This window comes from Lissotriton helveticus, chromosome 4_2, assembly GCF_964261635.1.
Source record: "Lissotriton helveticus chromosome 4_2, aLisHel1.1, whole genome shotgun sequence".
Taxonomy (NCBI): Eukaryota; Metazoa; Chordata; class Amphibia; order Caudata; family Salamandridae; genus Lissotriton; species Lissotriton helveticus.
Genome location: NC_136064.1, coordinates 149,993,491 through 150,013,104, shown reverse-complemented (window position 1 = coordinate 150,013,104; position 19,614 = coordinate 149,993,491). Strand labels below are relative to the sequence as shown.

Here is a 19,614-nt window from a genome sequence, read left to right as displayed (position 1 = left end):
AGAGAAGGAACTAAACTCCATCACAGTGATGATAGATTCCGGTGCTACGGGGAATTTTTGTGACCTGAAATTCGCTAACAGAGTGGGATTGAGAGCGATCAAAAAAAAGAAGAGTGAAGCTGTACGAGCTATAGATGGTACAAATCTTTCCTCTGGACCCATTGTTAGTCACACAGAACTAGTAGAATTGGAAACGGAAGAAGGTCATATCGAAACGCTACAATTCAACTTGATTGATGCTCCGCAGTTTCAATTGATTTTGGGTCTTCCTTGGCTCACGGAGCATAATCCAAATATAGATTGGGCAGCGCGAACAATCTCTTTGAATTCTAAATACTGTGAAGAACACTGTCGAAAAAGATGCGAGAAACCCACAGAAAAAACTCCAGCCTATTTCTTGAGTGAAAATGAAAATGCCATTTGTGTGATCAATACAGTGTCTTTACATGAAGAGTATGAGGAATTTGGAGAGGCCAAAAAGCTACCTCCACACAGAACCTATGACTGTAAGATTGATTTGGAATCAGGGTCAAACCTTCCCTGTAGTAGGATTTATGCGTTAACAGAGAAGGAGGATGTGCATCTTAAGAAATACCTTTAGGAATATTTGGAAAATCGTGTTATTCGACCTTCCCAATCTCCTGTCTCTTCTCCCCTGTTTTTTATTCCTAAGAAGAATGGGGAATTGAGAACTTGCATCGACTACAGGGACATCAATCGGATAACAGTAAAAATCAGATACCCACTACCATTGATTTCTGTGCTTTTGGATCAAGTGAAGGGAGCAAGAATTTACATGAAATTGGATCTAAGAGGCGCGTACCATCTTGTCAGGATCCGGGAAGGAGACGAGTGGAAAACGGCATTCAGAACCAAGCACGGATTGTACGAATATCAAGTCATGCCCTATGGATTATGTGACGCACCTGCAGCCTTTGCAATATTTCATCAACGATGTGATGAAGGAGTGCATTGATAGGTTTGCGATAGTGTATATAGACGACATCCTGATCTATTCTAATACAGAAGAGGAACATGAAAACCATGTAAAGAAGGTTTTGCAGAAACTGAAAGAAAACCGTCTGTACGTAAAATTAGAAAAGTGCACCTTCAGTGTCACTTCCGTGGAGTTTCTGGGGTTTGTGCTTGCATCAGATGGAATTACTATGGATGAAAATAAGATTAAGGCTGTGCTTGAATGGAACTCACCAAAGTCAGTAAAAGAGGTACAGAGCTTTATAAGATTTGCCAATTTCTATCGAAGGTTCATTCAAGATTTCTCTAAGAAATTGATCCCTAAAACCCAATTACTGAGAAAAGGAGTTCTGTTTTCTTGGGATCAAGAAGCAGAGACAGCCTTTGATCAACTAAAGAAAGATTTTACCACGGCGCCCATTTTGTTACACCCCGACCCAGCAGAACCATTCTTTGTGGAAACACATGCATCCAATTTGGCATTAGGAGGAGTTTTGTCTCAAAGACATAAGAAAACCGGGCTGCTTCATCCAGTAGCATTTCGTTCCAGGAAGCTGACCGCTCCAGAGATCAACTACACAATCACAGAAAAATAACTGTTGGCCATCAAGGATGCATTTAAGGAGTGGAGACACTACCTTATGGGAGCAAAACATGTGGTAACCGTATACACAGATCACAGAAACCTGAAATTTCTGAAGTCCGCACGCACACTGACTCCAAGACAATTACGCTGGTCGTTGTATTTTTCTGAATGCGATTTCGTTCTGGAGCTCAAAATGGAAAGGCCGATACCTTGTCTAGATTGGGTACCGAAGGAATCACTGAAGAGATTGCAGATCATGCGATTATTCCAGCAGAAAAGGTGATAAGAGCTACCTTACTGGAAGAAATCAAGAAATCAGAAGAACAATGTACATTAACCAAGGAAGAAATTGCAAGATGGTTACAGGAAGATGCCAGGCAAGAACTACGACAAGGTTAACTGTACCACAATGGAGCCCTTTATCTACCCACCACAGAGATGCAACGAAGAGCACTAAAAGAATGTCATGACAGTATTATGGCAGTACACAAGGGCATAACTAGAACTGAAGATTTGATCAGGAGACGTTTTTGGTGGCCAGAGTTGATTAAAGATGTTCACGAATATGTCTCAACTTGTGAGATTTGTGCAGAAGGAAAGACTGAACGGAGGGCTACACAAGGGTTATTACAACCTTTACCCATACCACCCCATCCGTGGCACACGATAACCTTAGATATATTAGTGGACTTGCCTTCTAGTCAGGGATATGATACCATTCTGGTTTGTGTTGAAGCCTCAACTAAAATGGCCCATGTTGTACCTTTAAAAGGAGTACCCACCGCTAAAACTCTCGCCAATACCTTTAGTCAAAACATAGTAAAAAACCATGGTTACCAAAGGTTTTAATTTCTGATCGAGGCTCTCAATTTTTATCTCATTTCTGGAGGGCCTTCACCGAGAGTTTGGGAATTGAGACCAGATATACCACGAGTTATCACCCAGAGTTAGATGGTCAAACAGTATGAGTCAATCAGGAGTTAGAACAGTATCTCAGACTATGTTAACTAGATCGGGAGGGAGATTGGCCAGATTACTTATGGGCAGCAGAATTCGCACAAAATAACACAAAAAATGCTTCCACAGGTTATACCCCCTTCTACTTGAACTCAGGTCGACATCCATCTCACTCACAAAATTTTCAGGAAACGAATGTCCCAGCAGTTTCAGATTTGGTTAAACACATGACTCAAGTCCATAGATTAGCCACTGACAATTTAACCAAGGCCAAAGAAAAATATAAGTTTCGGGCAGATAAGTAAAGAAGAAAAGAACCAGAGCTTAAAGAAGGGGATCGAGTTTGGTTAAATACCAAGTATCTTAGGCTGAAAGGAGTCAGAAAGTTTCAACCAAGGTACATGTGTCCATATCCAATTGAGAAAAGAGTTACAGCCTGATTCCTCATTCTCCCGTTTTGCGAGCCCCTAATAGCGATTCATAACGAATCGCTATTAAGGACTTGCAAAACGGGATTCATGTAGAAATTGCATAAAGAAATGCGATTCCTACACATTCCCTATTTGCAATTAGCAAATTGCTAATCGCAAATAAGGAATAACTCCCCATTCATTCCTATGGGCCAAAAGGCCAAAAGGCCCATAGGAATGAATGGGGAGTATTCCTTATTTGCGATTAGCAATTTGCTAATCGCAAATTAGATAGCGATTTAAAGGGTGCCAGGGGTGTCCAACGGACACCCTGTAGCACCCCTTAAATGCAAATTGAAACAGGTGTTGCGCACACACATGTCCAAAGGACATGTGTGTGTGCAACATGCAACTTAGAAAAATGCTTTTAAAAGCATTTTTCTAAGTTTTCGCTATTTACCATGAGGTTTGACCTCGCGGTAAATAGCGGGCCGAAAATGCGAATTCGCAATTTTTAAATGGATGATGAATTGCATTTAAGGAATCTCAAATAGAGATTCCTTAAATGTAATTCCTCGCAAAATAGCGAAATCGCTATTACCGATTTTTGCATTTGGGATGATGAATACCAAATGCAAAAATAGCGCTCGCAAAGGGCCAGATTCTCAGAATCTGGCCCTTTGCGAGCCGGTTTCGGCTTGATGAATCAGGCTGTTGGTACATTAAATTATAAATTGAGGTTACCTAAATCATTGAGGGTGCATCCGGTTTTTCACGTTTTACTATTGAAAAAGGTGGCAATCAGTTTGCGAGCTAGCAACACACCTAAACCCATCCAAACAGAACAGGGAGAAGAGTTTGAAGTCCAACAGATTTTAGACTCCAAGATTCGAGGAGGTGAATTGTACTATCTGTTAGATTGGAAGGGTTACGGTCCAGAAGAGAGATCTTGGGAGTTAGCTGCAGACGTTCATGCACCTAGACTGGCAAAAGAGTTTCATAACAGGTTTCCAGGCAAACCCAGACTGGAAGGAGGCACTTTGAGGGAGGATACTGTCAAGAACCCTAGAACACAAAGGATGAGAATACAATCTGTACGGTTACTTACTACGGTTAGAATCCGAAAGAGCCCAAGAACCATGGTGTTGATTCAGAAGAAACATCGCGGAATGTACAAAATGGCCGCCGCCATCTACCATGAGGGAAAGAAGGTTGGCGGTCTAGTTTCCAACCTTGAATCTCGAGAACCAGGTGAAGCGCGTGAGGAGTGGCACACTTCACCTGAGTAACGAAGAGGAATGGCCGTTTGTCGAGTGTGTCGCGAAGCTTACAGAATTCTTCGCCGTGCAACTCCCAGAGAATTAAGAGAGAACAAAACCGAGCTGACCTTATAACCAAGTTTGGAGCAGGATGAGTATTTTCGAAGATTGTCAAAGTAAGCTCGTTCCTTTTAGTACTTGGAGTCTTCGTGTGAATTGCTTAAGGTATACTAAGGAGTAATTATTCACACTGGCATTACGACCGGTTCAGTAAGAATAATATTAGGAACTCGAGTAGCGTTGTTAGAACAGAGCAGTACAGCTAGTTACTGTACGGACGAAGTCAAGGACGCACAGTTTTAGCGCTAAAGGAGAATAGTGTAGTGCTTGTCATAACTGAATAATAGAGACAGTTTAAGAATCATTAATAGGTTTTCAGTGAAACTGTCATTCAAAAAGAGAGATACCTGCTAACATTAAGGAAGAGCTACATGTACATAGTTATTACACAGATATAGATAACAAGCGGGAGACAACACAAGAAAACAATCAAATAGCCTCAGGTGTCGAATAATTGATACTTACTTAACCAGAATCCACGTAGAGGCAAGGCAGCAGGAGAAAGAGGTGAGGAGATCTGTAAAACAAATAATAGAAAGAGAGATAAAGGTTAGAGTACAAGAGAGAAGAGAAAGATTAAAATACTTGTTTTGGCATTACAGCTTAATAATTACAAGAAGAGAAGAAGTAGAAGCTAGAATTAAAGAAAAGATAAAATAATAGAAGAGAAGCAAAGACCACACATAGGCAGGTAGGATAGAAGGAACCAAGTGTTGATAGCATTAGAATTGTGAAGTTGTGAGTGATAAGACTAATGACCCCATTTGTTGCAGCACAACACAAGCAGCCCGAAGAGTAGAGCAGACGATAGAAGGCAGAAGTCAGAAGACCGACGGCATGAAGACTATTGTGTGGCAGTCTCTTCACTGTCCCATCCCCTTTCCCCCGTGGGGCTCAGTTGGTCACATTGCTATCCATTGCGTGCGGCCGAACGAGTCTCATGAGAGAATTAGGAACTAGCGTCATACTGTTCCTGCGTATTCGTGGAGCAGTGAGATTCTGGCAGATCTGACAAAATCCCACTCTATATAGCTCAAACATTAACACAGTTAGAGGCAGTATTTCCACACACAAGCCCTCAAGAACAACACAGAATGCTAACAATCTGCTTGCCAATGGGGATATCTCCCCAGATAGAGGAGTGTAACACTTGGGGTACAGTTTTCACTGCAATATATACCAGAACTCATGGTATTCCATCAGTAGCAGTAATACCGGAGGTATTACAACCAATACAGACTGAGTATGGAGAAGAATCTGCTCTGAACTTAGAGATGGAACTATTTAGTAATTTTGCCCAGGTTGCACCTATAATTTTAGCAAATATAAAAGAATAGGCAGCAGTAGTGGCACTACACCAAAGACTGAGGGATTGCCCTCCTTTAAAACAGGAATGTGAATTACCAAAAAAGACTCCTATGCTGAATTAAATAAAGATAGTTTGGGAGCTAGAACAATACAACATCAACTCATGGGTGGTGTTGAAAAGGACACCAAGCGTCCACCTGATTTTTCCAAGAAGAAATGGGATAACAATAAAAAACAAAAGAATTGATCTCAGTCCAGGAGTAGGTCTCCTCAACAGGAGCCCTCCAAAAAGAGGTACAACCTTAGGAATAGAGATGACATTAAAAATTAAAAAAAACTTGACAGATATAAGGATACTGATACACATTCCTTTCGTTCCTTTCAGGATTCACGAAGAAGGAAGGATGGTCAGAACACAGACACGAAGAGCGTACAAAGTCCAGAGACACTCCAAGCATTTCAGATTATACTTCTAAATAAGAAGAGAAGCCAAAATCAAAACCTCAATTTAAAAAGAAGAAAGTAGCAGGTCTCAGGGTTAGACATACCCAGAATTCTGATGACTCAACATCTGAATGGGGAATGGGCTCTGATGATGCTAAGCAATGCAGAAGAAGTAACAATAGCTTACCAGAACCTCATGGAACTTCTAGTGACAGCAGAGTTGAATGAGCATATCATGGTAGAAACACCTGATACAAGGGTACGTGTCCCACATTGGTTACATGAAATAACTCTACAAATGGGGGGGAGCAAACCCAGAAAAATTAAAGGTCTCTTTTGGGAGAACCTGACCTATGGCTAAGATATCCTTTTAGCTGGAAGAGATTGGCTGCCTGAAATTGTTACGGATTGCCTAAAGGGACAAACAGTCATTTTACCAGCTTTTTCCAACCTCGTTTGAATATACTTAAAACCTACATATGCGCAGGAGTGGGCAGCAGCCCTTGCTCCAACCTTATATCACAGACATGTTGGGTAGGATACTGAGTCACCTCACCATATAATCCAAGTAAAAACTACTCCAACTCCACAGAGACTGTAACCAATTAAACAAGAAGTGAAAACACAGGTCAGGGAGATCTTAGATCAACTTGAATGCCAGGGTGTAATAGAGACTTACATCTCTCCAATGAATAATCCTTTGTTTCCGGTATTGAAACCAAATAAATCATACCGTATAGTTTTAGACTACAGACATCTGAACTCATACACAAACAAATTAGCAGTACAAAATGCACATAGTGCCACATTAACTTATAACATTGTGCGTAAAAACACAAAACAACACTAGATATCTCTAATGAGGTTTTCTGCCAAAATATAGGGCCTGAAAGCAGGTATTCAAATGAATTTTCTAAGCTTGGTTCTCTGTGTCAATTTTGTCGACTCCCCAAGGGTATAAGAATAGCCCTGTGTTGTTCTCCGCTGTGTAACAGAGTTAATTCAGAGTTTGGAAGAGAGACATTGTCCCATGTAGAGTATATTTATCTGACAGATGATAATTTAAAGGATCACTTGGCCGGGGTGAGCAATAAAATGTTGGGGTTCGCCTCTGAGGGCTACAAATTTAATAATAGCCCACCTCGATGTCCTTCTTTTGGGATATGAGCTGTAAAATGAAGGGAAAAGCCTTTCAGCTAACTTTTTAGAAAAGTGTGCTCTCCTCCAACGTCCAAACTCGCTGAAAGACTTACAATCCATATTGGGAATTTTTAATCTTGGCAGAACATACATTTTGGATTAGGCAGAAAAAATAAAAACTTTCTACGACTTAATAAGACCTGATTTTTCTGTTAGGCATTTGACACAGGAACACACAGATATCCTTTGTTCACTACAAGCTGACATGATAGCTTCAAAACACTTGCAGGCATGCATAAATGTAAGCAATCTGGTGATCCGTGTTATAGCGGGTCAATCTGGGTACACTTACCTAATCTTCAATGAAGGAGAAACAGTACCCATAGCATCCAAATCACACTTGTACACAAACTCTGAAGTGAATTTTGCTTCTACAGAAAACATGTTGACAGCAGTACAGACTGCTGTAGTGAGAGAAAGTGCACTTGCTCAGGGAAAACAAATAATTGTTGTAACTTCGGTACCAGCCTTAGAGGCTGCTACAAAGGCAAGTGTTCCAAATCCTAAAGCCTTGCATCGAAGATGGATACTATGGGCTAATTCTGTCACTCCAAAAGATGGAAAATACAGGTACAACCCAAGTCTAACGACACAAACATTCCTGCAATATGGACAAGAATGTCCTCTAGAAAATAAAATAATGCCTCTAGATCAGTTCGAATAAATTATTTACACTGACGGATCTGCCCAGCCGGCCATAGGTAGTAAACAACAATACAACGCTGCATGTGCAATTGTAAAAGGGCATATGCTGGATGGTAAGTTCCATCCCAGCGATACTAAGACACAGTCTCTATGAGACTGCACGCCACAGCTAGCAGGACTAAAAGCCCTGTTACTGGCACTGTTGAGAATGGATCAAGAATTCCCTACACTGATTGTGTGCGATTCATTTTACTGTGTCCAGTGATACAATATATATCTTCACTATTGGGGTGAAAATGAGTTTAAAGACTTAAAAGGTGGCACAATTAAGCATAAAATATAATGGGAATAGGTAGCTGAGTTGAAAAACAAATTACCAAGAGCTCACATGATACACACGCTGAATCATCAACGTGATTGCATTCACATTGAAGGGAATTCAATGGCCGATGAAGCCGCAAAGGGGGCAGTACGTACTGCTGCATTAGCTGCAATCACTCATTCAAATGGTAGCTATTATTGCTTCACACAAAAACAGCCCAGTCAACCCGAAAGGCTTTCCACTCAAATACTCCTACAAGTTAGATGCAAGTAACATTCCGTATGCTCAGATTCCAGGAGTGGGGGACAGAGTAATACCGAACATGGATTGAAAATTGGATTGAATACTAGCTACACATGAGGGTCTAGGTTCTGCACACACAGGGATTACCGTAACGGTTTCATTATTGAAACAGCGCTATTGATGGCTTGGTTTTACTAAACAGATGACGAATTCTGTCCTAAAATGCGACATCTGCCAGCAGATGAAGGGTTCAACACTGGCATGTCCAGTGAAGACACTAGTACTGGGTGTGTCTATTTGGACCACTGCAGCACCCTACAATCAGACAGGGCTTACAAGTATATTTTGGTGGCAGTGGAATCATGCTCTAGATTCCTATGGGTGTGGCCTTATCACTCGGCTGATGCTTGAACTGTTCTAAAAGTTTTGCAAGTCCTTATAGGGACATATGCAGTTGGCACATTACATTCTGACTGTGGCCCCGCGTTTAGCTCTAGGGCTTAATAGGAAGTCAACGAAGTTTTGGGTGTAGCTCTGCAGTAGTCCTCTCAGTACCATCCCAAGGGAAATTTGGTCATGGAAAGGAAAAACTGAGACTAAAAGCAATTTTTAACAGCAAGTGTTTGAGGTTCGGGTGGTAGTTGGGTCAATCACTTATTTGGGGTACAAAGAGCCCTCAACAAGTTGCCAAGAAGTTCTGTAGGGGGTGTCACTCCTAGAGAGGTCCTATTTGTGATGAGAAAGTGGGTACCTGATCTCGATTATGAAGGCACAGTGGCGGATGAAAATCCATTTGATATCAGTAAACCTTTGGCTGTTTTACAGGTTCTTAATGAATTCCAGGCCCTACTAAGCATTGTGCACGTAAAATTCACTGCCACTGGGGAAGTCAAATCAGTCATGGACAGACCTCCCTTGATCCCTAATGTAAGGGATATGGAAAAAAGATTGTGGCCAAGAAAAAGTTTGGGCCATCATACAGAAAGCCTGTACCTGTCCTGGTTGTCGAAGGAACAAAAACAGTACTTCTTCCACCACTTTCCGGCAAAAAAGAAAAGGGATTTGTCTCCATTAATCTGATCAAACCACACTATGTGACTGATACTGAATAGTAGGCCTCAAGGGCTCCTGGGTAGCCGTCGCTCTCCTCTCGCTACCATATAGGAAGTTCAGACAGAAAGACTCATAACATTCGAAGAGTCACCAATACAAATTGAATGACTTTCCAGCAATGAAATGGAACTCATTCCTCTGGAAACAGAACTTCAAACTGCACGTGAAAGATAAATATCAATTCAGACTACAGCAGCAGTCTACATCAATATGCCTCAAATAGAGAAACCTAACAGTTCAACAAAACCTGCCAAACCACCAACGTTAGAGCGAACTGCATCTGCCTACTTCATCAATTTTGAAACCTTCTCTCTTGATCCTAGTGAGCCCGAGACAACACCAGCTCCAGTTTCCCGTAAGCAACGAATCCGTGACTTCTACACTATTCTGAAAAAGACTTAAGGACATATTATCAAGCAGCAGCCACACTTAACGTGAGATTTTTTATCACCATGCTAGCGCTGTATTAACAACGCATAGCGCAATGGCGATAATTATTCCAGCGTTAACGGAGTTTTCCATGGAACATCTCTGGTTTTCCAGCGATATTCCATGGAAAACAGCGATAACCTTGCTGATATGACCCTGTGGTTGTATCAACATAATCCACCCCCAATGTAAAGTATAGGTAAGTCAGCATTTTAGCAGATGTTAGTTGTTGGCGAAAACCGTGGTTTTCACCAAAAAATAACATCTCCTAAAATGCATAGGCCTCCTTGTAAATATCATGATGTGCACATCAGCGATAATTTACAAGCAATACTGCCCAGTGACACCCACTTTGCATCTCATTAGAGATGCAAAGTGAGTTGTTAGGAAAACGGGTGCTAACATGCGCTAATGCATGTTAGCACCCACTTGTAAATAGGGCAATAGTTTTATCTCAGTTGTTTTGGCTTTTAAAGCCAAAAAAGCGAAGATAAGGCCCTTGTTGATATGCCCTTACTTAGTATCAAGGATTGAAATGTTAGAAGACACATCAGACTATAAAAGTATGTCCTGTTTATGCTCTTCACTTTTTACACAAATCCAGTTTCCCATGAAATGTTTTTCCTTACCAGCAATGGAAACAGTGTCCGACACCACCAAAAGGTAGCTCGAAAACATTTGCACAGAAATTTTCCTATTTTTCAGGGTTTAACACTTCTCACCTGACCTCATACTACTATAAGGTTGCACCTACAACTGCACAGAAAAATATGCTGACTAACACCAAACAGATATGTTCTGCATCCTTTATTTCCCAACTGTCTGAACAGGCTTTCGACTTATGGAAGGACACTATAGACATAAAATCAGTCTGGGATTCTAAGGGATGGCAAGTTCAGGGAACAAAAGCACTTTTTCGAGTGTGCCTCATTCTGCAACAGATAATATTTCTAAAGGACACTGTGCAACAGACTTGCCAAGAACAAGGATTTAAACACACCTCAGATTCTCACACCTTCACACATCAATTTTACATCACGTGGAGGGGATACAATAGATGACATCATGCAGTACAATACTTCAGTCCCCAATTGGAAGGGATGGTTAGTTTGGCCCACAGACACCAACAGATGTCAATCAAGATTCAAGGGTATCACCGAAGGGTTTTGTATCCATAGGCCGGTCCAACCTTATGTACAAAGAGAATTTCCGGGGTGGTGACATCATACAGGGTTGGGAAGTTGTCCCTTGATTAGCTAAAAACCTCAACCTTCCCAGGTGAAACAGCACTTATCCTTACTCCAAGCTAAGGTGGACCTAAGGGATTTTTTATTAGGATCCTAAAAACCACATCAGAAACATTTCTATTATGCTTCAGAGTGTCTGCACATAGAAAGGTAGACTATAGTAGTTAATTAGGAGGGACACTACAAAGTAGATGGGAAAAGTGGCCAATTTATTACTGAGGAGGATAGGATTGGGGAGGACTGTGAGAGGGTCAGAGAGGTGTTTAGGATGAGACATCACTCACCCACAGTAGAGTAAGGTAGTTGCCTTACTCTCCGTGTGGAAAAATGTACCCTACACTTTTGTAGTAAGTTTACGCTCAGAATTTGTGAATACCGAAAATATTAAATTTACTACAAAGTGTAAACATACAAAAAATGTTAGTTTTCCTTTGTGAATCAGGCCCAGATTATTTATGATACTGTTGCTTGGTACTTCTCAGACAATAGTCAGATGTCACCTCTTCCACTGTCTCTTCACTGTCCTCATTTCATGCGTTCACCACGACTCATCATCTGTGCATCCCCATCTTTTTAACTCATGATTTCTAGTTATATCCATCTTTTGCCAAAATCCAGTACATATTGTATTGAGTGCACCTCATCCACTAGGCTGCGTTGCCCGAGCAACACCAGAATATCTTTCTCCTTTAATAGGCTAAATGCGCAAAGCAATTCTATAATCCCATTTCCATTTCCCCTGATTGTCATTACCAACTCAGCTATGTTCTACATTAACAAGAACATTAACCTTTGCCACTAATTAGCACCTCAGTCAATGTCCACACTTAGATTAGATCTCCTATAAAGATGATACCTCCATTATTAGAAGACATATTTACCTAATATATAAAAGACAACTAACCAGAAAATATAAAGTTATTTTCTAAAATGATGATAACTTAAGGGTATTGCTGGAGAAGTCCAACAAATCCTTGAAACTACCCTTCATTAGTAGGGTTCATTGATCAAAGACATTTTAGCCTTCACTAAATAATATTCCTTCAAACTAGACAACATTATTATTATTATTATTAATAATTGAATTTATAATGCGCACAGCTACCCTACACAGGGTTTCCCGGCGCAGACATGTCCACTACTGCAGACTAAGTGGACGGAAAGTAGGTTACTGAGAGAAAAGCCAGGTCTTGAGATCTCGCCTAAACTTAAGGTAGAGAGATTCATGTTTCATGAAAGTAGGAAGAGAATTTCATAATCTAGGGCCAAGAAATGAAAAGGAGAGACCTCCCATTCTGGTAATTCTACAACTAGGAGTAACAAGATTGCCTTGAGTGGCTGAGCGTAAAGACCGAGAAGGAAAATATGGATGGACAAGCTCCTGAAGAGGCTGGGGCGAATCCTTGCTTGATTTTGAAGACAGGACACAGGGTCTTGAACTTAATGCGACTGTCAATGCGGAGCCAATGTAAGTCCCGAAGGAAAGGAGAGATGGATAATTTCCTTGGGACATGACAAAGGAGACGAGCTACGGAGTTCTGGACCACTTGGAGTTTCCTCAACACCTCCTGACTTACGCCTAAATACTGAACATTACCGTAGTCCAGACGAGAAGTAACCAATGCCTGGACTACCGTTCATTTAGTAGAGTATGGAATCATCCAGATGATCTTCCGCAGCCATCTTAGAATGGTAAAACAAGTGGCGGCAACACTAACCGCCTGTTGTTGCATTGAGAGGTTGTTATCAATATTAAACACAAGATTACGAACTTAGGTAACAGGTTGGGGAAGAATGCCCATTTCCAGTGGCCTATGTTGAGGACCCCAAAGATGTTTGTGTTTACCTAAAATAACAACCGTGGTCTTGTCTCCATTTAGTTTCAAAAGATTGGCACACATCCACTCCGACACCTGCCGTAGCCCTACCTGAAGGGAGGACAAGGAACCTTCCTTCGTAGAGTACAAGGAAAAATTAATTTGCGTGTCATTGGCGTACGAGTAAATGATTAACCCCGCCTCCTCGACTATATACGCCAGGGGTCTCACGTAGATATCGAAGAGCAACGGGCTCAGAGTGGACCCCGAAGGCCGGACAGTAGATGAAGATTTAGAGGAAAAAACCTGGAATGTGCGGTCACTAAGAAAAGAGGACAGCCAGGTTAAAGCGGGCCCTTCGACTCCTGCCGACTGGAGAGACTTAAGAAGGATGGTATGAGACACAGTATCCAATGCGGGGCTCAGATCAAGTAAAATGAGCGCCATCGTCTCCCCCCTATCTAGGCCGGAGCGCAATTTCTCAGTGACCCCCAGCAAAGTGGTTTATGTGGAAAAATGGGTTCTGAATCCTGATTGAGACGGATGTAGGAAACCCGTGCTTTCCACATGAGTTGAGAGCTGGCAGTTGACGTGTTTTTCCAAGATTTTGGAAAGGACCGGCAGCAGTGAAATTGGACAGAAATTAGACATAATCGAAGGATAAGCTCCAGGCTTTTTTAGTAAAGGAACAACCACTGCGTGCTTCCAATCTATGGGAACGCAAGATTCACGTAAGGATGCGTTTAGAAGTGCTCTAAGAACTCCAAGAGCCTCTGGCAAAAGCTGTTGTATGATGTTAGCAGGGAGGGGGTCTAAAGGAGAACCAGATTTTACCCTAGCTAGGCAATCTAAGAAAGATTGATCCTCGAAGGGAGACCATGTGGAAATTTTGGCTGCTGAGGACTGGTAGCTCCCACCAGTCATATCAGGCCGGGGGCTCACTAAATTTGCAGAACTGGAAGATTTTAATGAGCTGTGTATCGTCTCGACCTTAGAGATAAAATAGTTTGCAATATTATTGCATTGAGTCTAGTCCAGGGCAGGTGGCATTGGAGCAGTATTTGATCCAGCCAGCTTTTTGACCATGGAAAATAATGCCCGTGGACGGTTCGATGAATTGGTGATGGTATTCGAGACAAAGGAGATTTTTGACGCTTTACAGGCCAGATGATAAGTGTTTAAGGTGGCCTTATAATCAGACTTGCTGCTAAGGGTATACGTTTTTCGCCATCTTCTTTCCAAGTGCTTGCACTTGGATTTCAAGGTCTTTAGCTCATCATTGAACCATAAGGCAGGAGGATGGTGGGTAGAACTACTTTTTGATACCAAGGGCAGGCAGGTGTCAATAGACTTAGCTAACCAGTAAGACACCGCAGAGTTTAGGTAACAACAAGGTAAATTGATGTCCGGAGGATTCACCATAAAAAAGGTTATTAAGGGAGTCTAGGTCTAGTTTCTTCCAGGGCCTTCTTCTGACTGAGTCATCTCTGCGGGCAGGTGCAATGCCCCCCGAGGATACTAATCTGAATTGGACGGCATAGTAGTCTGACCAACATAAGGGAAGCGCAGGAAAACTGCAGTCCCACACAATGTTGGACAGAATAGGATCCAAAAGGTGACCCGCCTGATGAGTAGGACCCTGATTATTTAACAACAGATTGAGAGCTTTGAGATCCGCTAGAAAAGTTGAGCTCCCACTATCCAGGGGGTCCTCCAAATGAAGGTTAATGTCCCCCAGAATGGTAAAATTAGCAGCCTTCATAGCGAACGGGGCCACTAGGTCAAGGAATATAGACAACCAATTCTTAGAGTTACCCGGGGTTGATAAATAAGGATACCAGATAGGGTCATTTGGGGAGAAACAGCCAATTTGAACCGCGCAGCTTCACAGTCTGGAAAAAGTTGGGGTTCAAATTTACAGGAATAGATGTCCTTAAAAATTACAGCAATCCCACCTCCTTTCTTAAATCCTCTGTCCCTTCTAGAGATGGCATAGCCAGGGGGAAGGGCGCTGGCGACATCTGGACCTGAACTGGTATGGAGCCAGGTTTCAGTTAGTAACAAAGCGTCAGAAGTCTCTGAAATCAGAAAATCGAATATGTGTGCTTTGTTCTTAGGAAGGGAGCGGCAATTAATGCTCCAAAAGAGTAGGTGTTTGCTTGCCTTTGGGAAGGAAATTTTATGTGAAGTAGTGTCCCTTCCTTTGGATGAAATAATACCCGAATTAAAGTGCTTCAAACCCAGCATAAAACCACAGTTAGCACATCTATAACTGCCTAGTGATAGATTGCTCTAAATGCAAAATGAGGAGACATTACCTCTAAGTAGCAAAAGCTCTTCCGCGGCATACGTAAGTTGCCTAAGAGAGTTTATGTCAGTTGCGGCATAGTTGTTGGCCGCTGGTCGCGTCAGGGCGCGGATGGGCGCAGACGGGCGCAGACGGGCTTGCCTCTGGCGCGCCCGCTGCACGCGCTGCGCACTTGCATCGGGACGCTATTTAAGGTGTCAGGAGCAACAAGCGAGGCGGCTAGAGTGTCGCCCTGTCTAGCAAGCACCCCGAGAGTCTGGAATGAGACGGAGCACAAAATTAAAGCACCGCCATCTTGGGAGTGACAAACACAAGCAAAACAATAGAACACACAGCGTTTACAAGAGCCGGCAGGTTAGGTCAAAGGAAGGAGAACAAAAGGTTCTCTGATGCAAGGTTATATTTTTAAAATGCGAGTGAGAGGAAAGAAGCACAGTTTAACTTTAAAACACAGTAAGCAAAATAAAAACCGCAATTTAATGAGCACATCGCAAGCCGTACTCACAAAATGATCTTCACATCTTAAAAAGGTGTATATAATTATTATTACATTTATAACTTTTGTATGATTTGTACAAACAACCCATATAATATGTTTCCTATACACCTTGTGTAACATAAATAGTCTTTCAAGGGTAGGCAGATAGTTCTTTGGACATTGTAGGAGAGATACAATTGGATCAATGACTAGCCCACATGAGCATCGTTCCTTACTGGTTTCCAAACCTCTTACAGTAAATCAAACCTTGACCACTAGACAACACCTGATACACCACTGACTGACATATCGTTGCTGGATGAGGCATAGCATGAAACCACATTTCACATACTACTTAAAGATGTCTCCTACAATATACCATACTTGTTACATTAGAAAGCACAGGAGTAAATAGGGGCTTCTACAATGAACCACAAATTCCATTAGAACCCACCTCCTCTAGTAGACTACAACACTACAACTTAAAGAAACCTACTCCACTAAATAAGTGTCACAATAACAGACCTCATCTTCATGAGCACACCTCTTCAAGAGGAGCGATGAGCTACCCACTGTGGAAATCATGTGTGTCGATGTATCTTAAATCCTACACTGTACCACTTCTCTTCTGCTTCCTCCACTAGACACCAGATCCCCACCTATCTCCATCTCCTCTTCACCTCTTTTACTCCCCCAATTAACTCCACTTGAACACACCTCACGGAATGACCCATCTACGTACATAATTAACACTCACTTAAATAGATCACACCACTTTCACTACTTCATTTCACCAGAAACACTCTTCTCCTCTGTAAGCCCAAATTTCTTCCAGGTTTAGATCTAAGCATCAAGTCATATGTACTTTAAATATTAATGGTATTTCTATTGCCATTGCCTCTTTTTTCCTAATCATGCTTGCTAAATTCTAAATGGAGGTGAGACCAATAATTATTTTAGTTCTTCAGAGATTGAAATCAGAAACCCGTAAACTTCTTTCCTTCCAGATGCCGTTGACTGCTGGCCTTGCCCTGAAGACCACTGGCCAAACGAAGGACAGACACAATGTGACTCAACAACTCTGCAGTTCCTGTCCCTTGAGGAGTCTTTGGGGATCGCACTTTCATGCTTGACCTGCTTCTTTGTTTTAGCCAATGTGTTTGTTCTCTGTATCTTCAAGAGGTACCAAGACACACCCATCATCAAGGCGAACAATCGAGAACTCAGCTACATTCTTCTCATCACCCTCATGCTCTGCTTCCTTTCTTCCTTCACCTTCATTGGCCCTCCCACTCAGATAACCTGCATGATCCGACAAAATATGTTTGGAATCATATTTGCCATTAGCATTTCCACTGTTCTGGCCAAGACCATCACAGTGATTATAGCGTTTAATGCTCGCGATCCCACCAGCCACTCATCAAGGTGGCTTGGGTCCAGAATGCCCAGTGGGGTGATTCTTCTGTGTTCATTTGCTCCAGTCCTGATTTGCACAGTCTGGCTGCTCCTTGATCCTCCGTTCCCCGTGAAGATACAGATACAGGACACAACTATCCTCCAGTGTGACGAGGGCTCAGTTCTCTTCTTCTATCTGATGTTGGGATATCTGGGCTTGTTGGCAAGTGTCAGCTTTGTGGTTGCATTTACTGCACGTAATTTGCCTCAGAGTTTTAACGAGGCCAATCTCCTCACCTTCAGCATGCTTGTGTTTCTGGCCGTCTGGATCTCATTCATCCCGGCTTACCTGAGCACACAGGGGAAGTATTTGGTGGCCGTGGAGATCTTTGCAATCTTGTCTTCTGCTGCAGGACTTCTTGGATGTATCTTCTTTCCTAAGTGTTATATCGTCCTTTGGAGGCCGGATATGAACACTAAGCAGTACTTAATGCAAACAACCAGCTTAAGCAAGAATAGATAAAGCCTTTGCATGTAAATCATGAATGAATGTCTTTCTATAGGACTGTTTTCTTTAGCAACCTGCTCAAGAAGTTCTAAAGCAGAGAATGTCCAGCACAGATAAAGACTCCCTCTAAGGATGGATGTGGTGTGGATAATGCCAGTTCTCACAAAGATGGTGTTTTTTTAACATAATGGGTCTACATCAGAAAAGAGGAGAATATTTTATTGACTTTGCTCCTTACTCTCTGAATATACTTATCACTTATGATATTAAATGAATTCCTATCAGCCTATAGACATTTATTTTAGCAGATATTTTGTTGTTTGTAATATGGATCGAGAAAGCCAAGAGGAAACACATGCACAACACTCAATTTATATTGTGAAACTGATGTGTATGGCCAAATATGTGTAATTGTTTAGTTAGGAAAAGTACAGTGTGATATAGAGAACATATACAGGTGCAGGTACTGACTACTGGTATACCCATATTTATATTTAAAGGTTACTTGTTCTCTTCTATTTCGCAGAGGTGGGTAGGTTCCTAGGTGCACAGGGGAAACAGGAGCCCAAAACCCCTGCATAGGAATAGGATGGACAGACAGAGAACGTGCATCCTGTGTGTTGCATTTTGTAGATGCATGCTTGTAGGAAGACGAAGGAGGCAGGAAGGTACAGGAATAAAGTACTTTATTAAGGAACAAGACACAAGTATGGAAACTTCACCAGCTTGGCTGTCTTCTGCAGGTATCAACTCCACCTGACAAGTATAGAACACTTGCAATGTGGGATCGCAGATTCCTCATGACTCACAACATTTCACATCAGGTTAGAATAGAAAACTGGTTACCACACATCACACATCACAACAAACTACAAAAAATGTATAGAACATAAACAATTGAATACAGAATAACATTGAGTAAAAGATTAGAATAGATTAGATTAGATTCATACAGCGCATAGCTGCCCCAGCAAAGGGGGGTCCCAGTGCTACCCAAGATACAGGTAACTCAAAGCCGTCCGTACAGAGATAAAATTAAGCCAGAAAAAGCCAGGCCTTTAAGGCTGTATGGAACGCCAGATGATTCTGGAGCCCTCTGATCGAAACTGGAAGAGAGTTCCATAGGTTATCTGCCAAAACTTTGAAAGAGCGACCACCCACTCTCACTCTGTGGGGTTGTGGGGTACAGCGCAAATCCTAAATTGGATGAGCGTAAGGAGCGACTCGGGACATACGGTACTAGTAAAGCTGCTATAACTGGAGGTGCTTGTTGTGTCATGATTATATGTGCAACACACAGTGTCTTAAACGGGATCCTTTTGTCTTCGGGTAACCAATGAAGTTTAGTTGGAAACTTCGACAATGAGCAAGACTTCGGGTGTGCTAGCAAGGTGCGAACTGCCGCATTTTTTATTCTTTGAAGGTGCAAGATGGCCGCAAGTAGGGAGCTACTGGGATGAGCTCCGGGTCAAGGGATCACAGTTAGTGAAAATCCTGACCGGAACGACCCCCCCTGAACCCTCCTCTACGAACGGCACAGCTAGCAAAGGGCCCCACGAATGAATCCTGAACCCTGGACCTTGTAACCCTTGTGGAACACGGAGGGAGATGGCATCTTGGTCGGCGCGGCCAGCACGGGTGACCTGGTCCCAAACCCACCGGAGCCCCCCTCCACAACAAGGAAACCGGAGCGTCCCCCTTCCTCACAGCAGTCCCAACCAAAGCTAGCAACAAGATTGGCATTCACCTGAGACGGGGGAATGTGATAAAATGACCCACAGAAGCCGCAATAGGGGCCGCATTCCAGGAAAGTCACGAGCTGCGGCGAAGTCTGAACCTTTCGCCCAACA

At 42.3% G+C, this 19,614-nt stretch overlaps 1 protein-coding gene across 1 annotated transcript; it reads left to right on the top strand.

The window, feature by feature from the left end:
• Nucleotides 1-1,729: 1,729 nt before the first annotated feature.
• LOC144752005 (vomeronasal type-2 receptor 26-like) lies at nucleotides 1,730-17,779 on the top strand. Its single transcript, XM_078639964.1, has 2 exons — nucleotides 1,730-1,955; nucleotides 16,869-17,779. Exons 1-2 carry the CDS (start codon nucleotides 1,730-1,732, stop codon nucleotides 17,777-17,779), a joined length of 1,137 nt encoding a protein of 378 aa, XP_078496090.1.
• The last annotated feature ends 1,835 nt before the right edge of the window (nucleotides 17,780-19,614 follow it).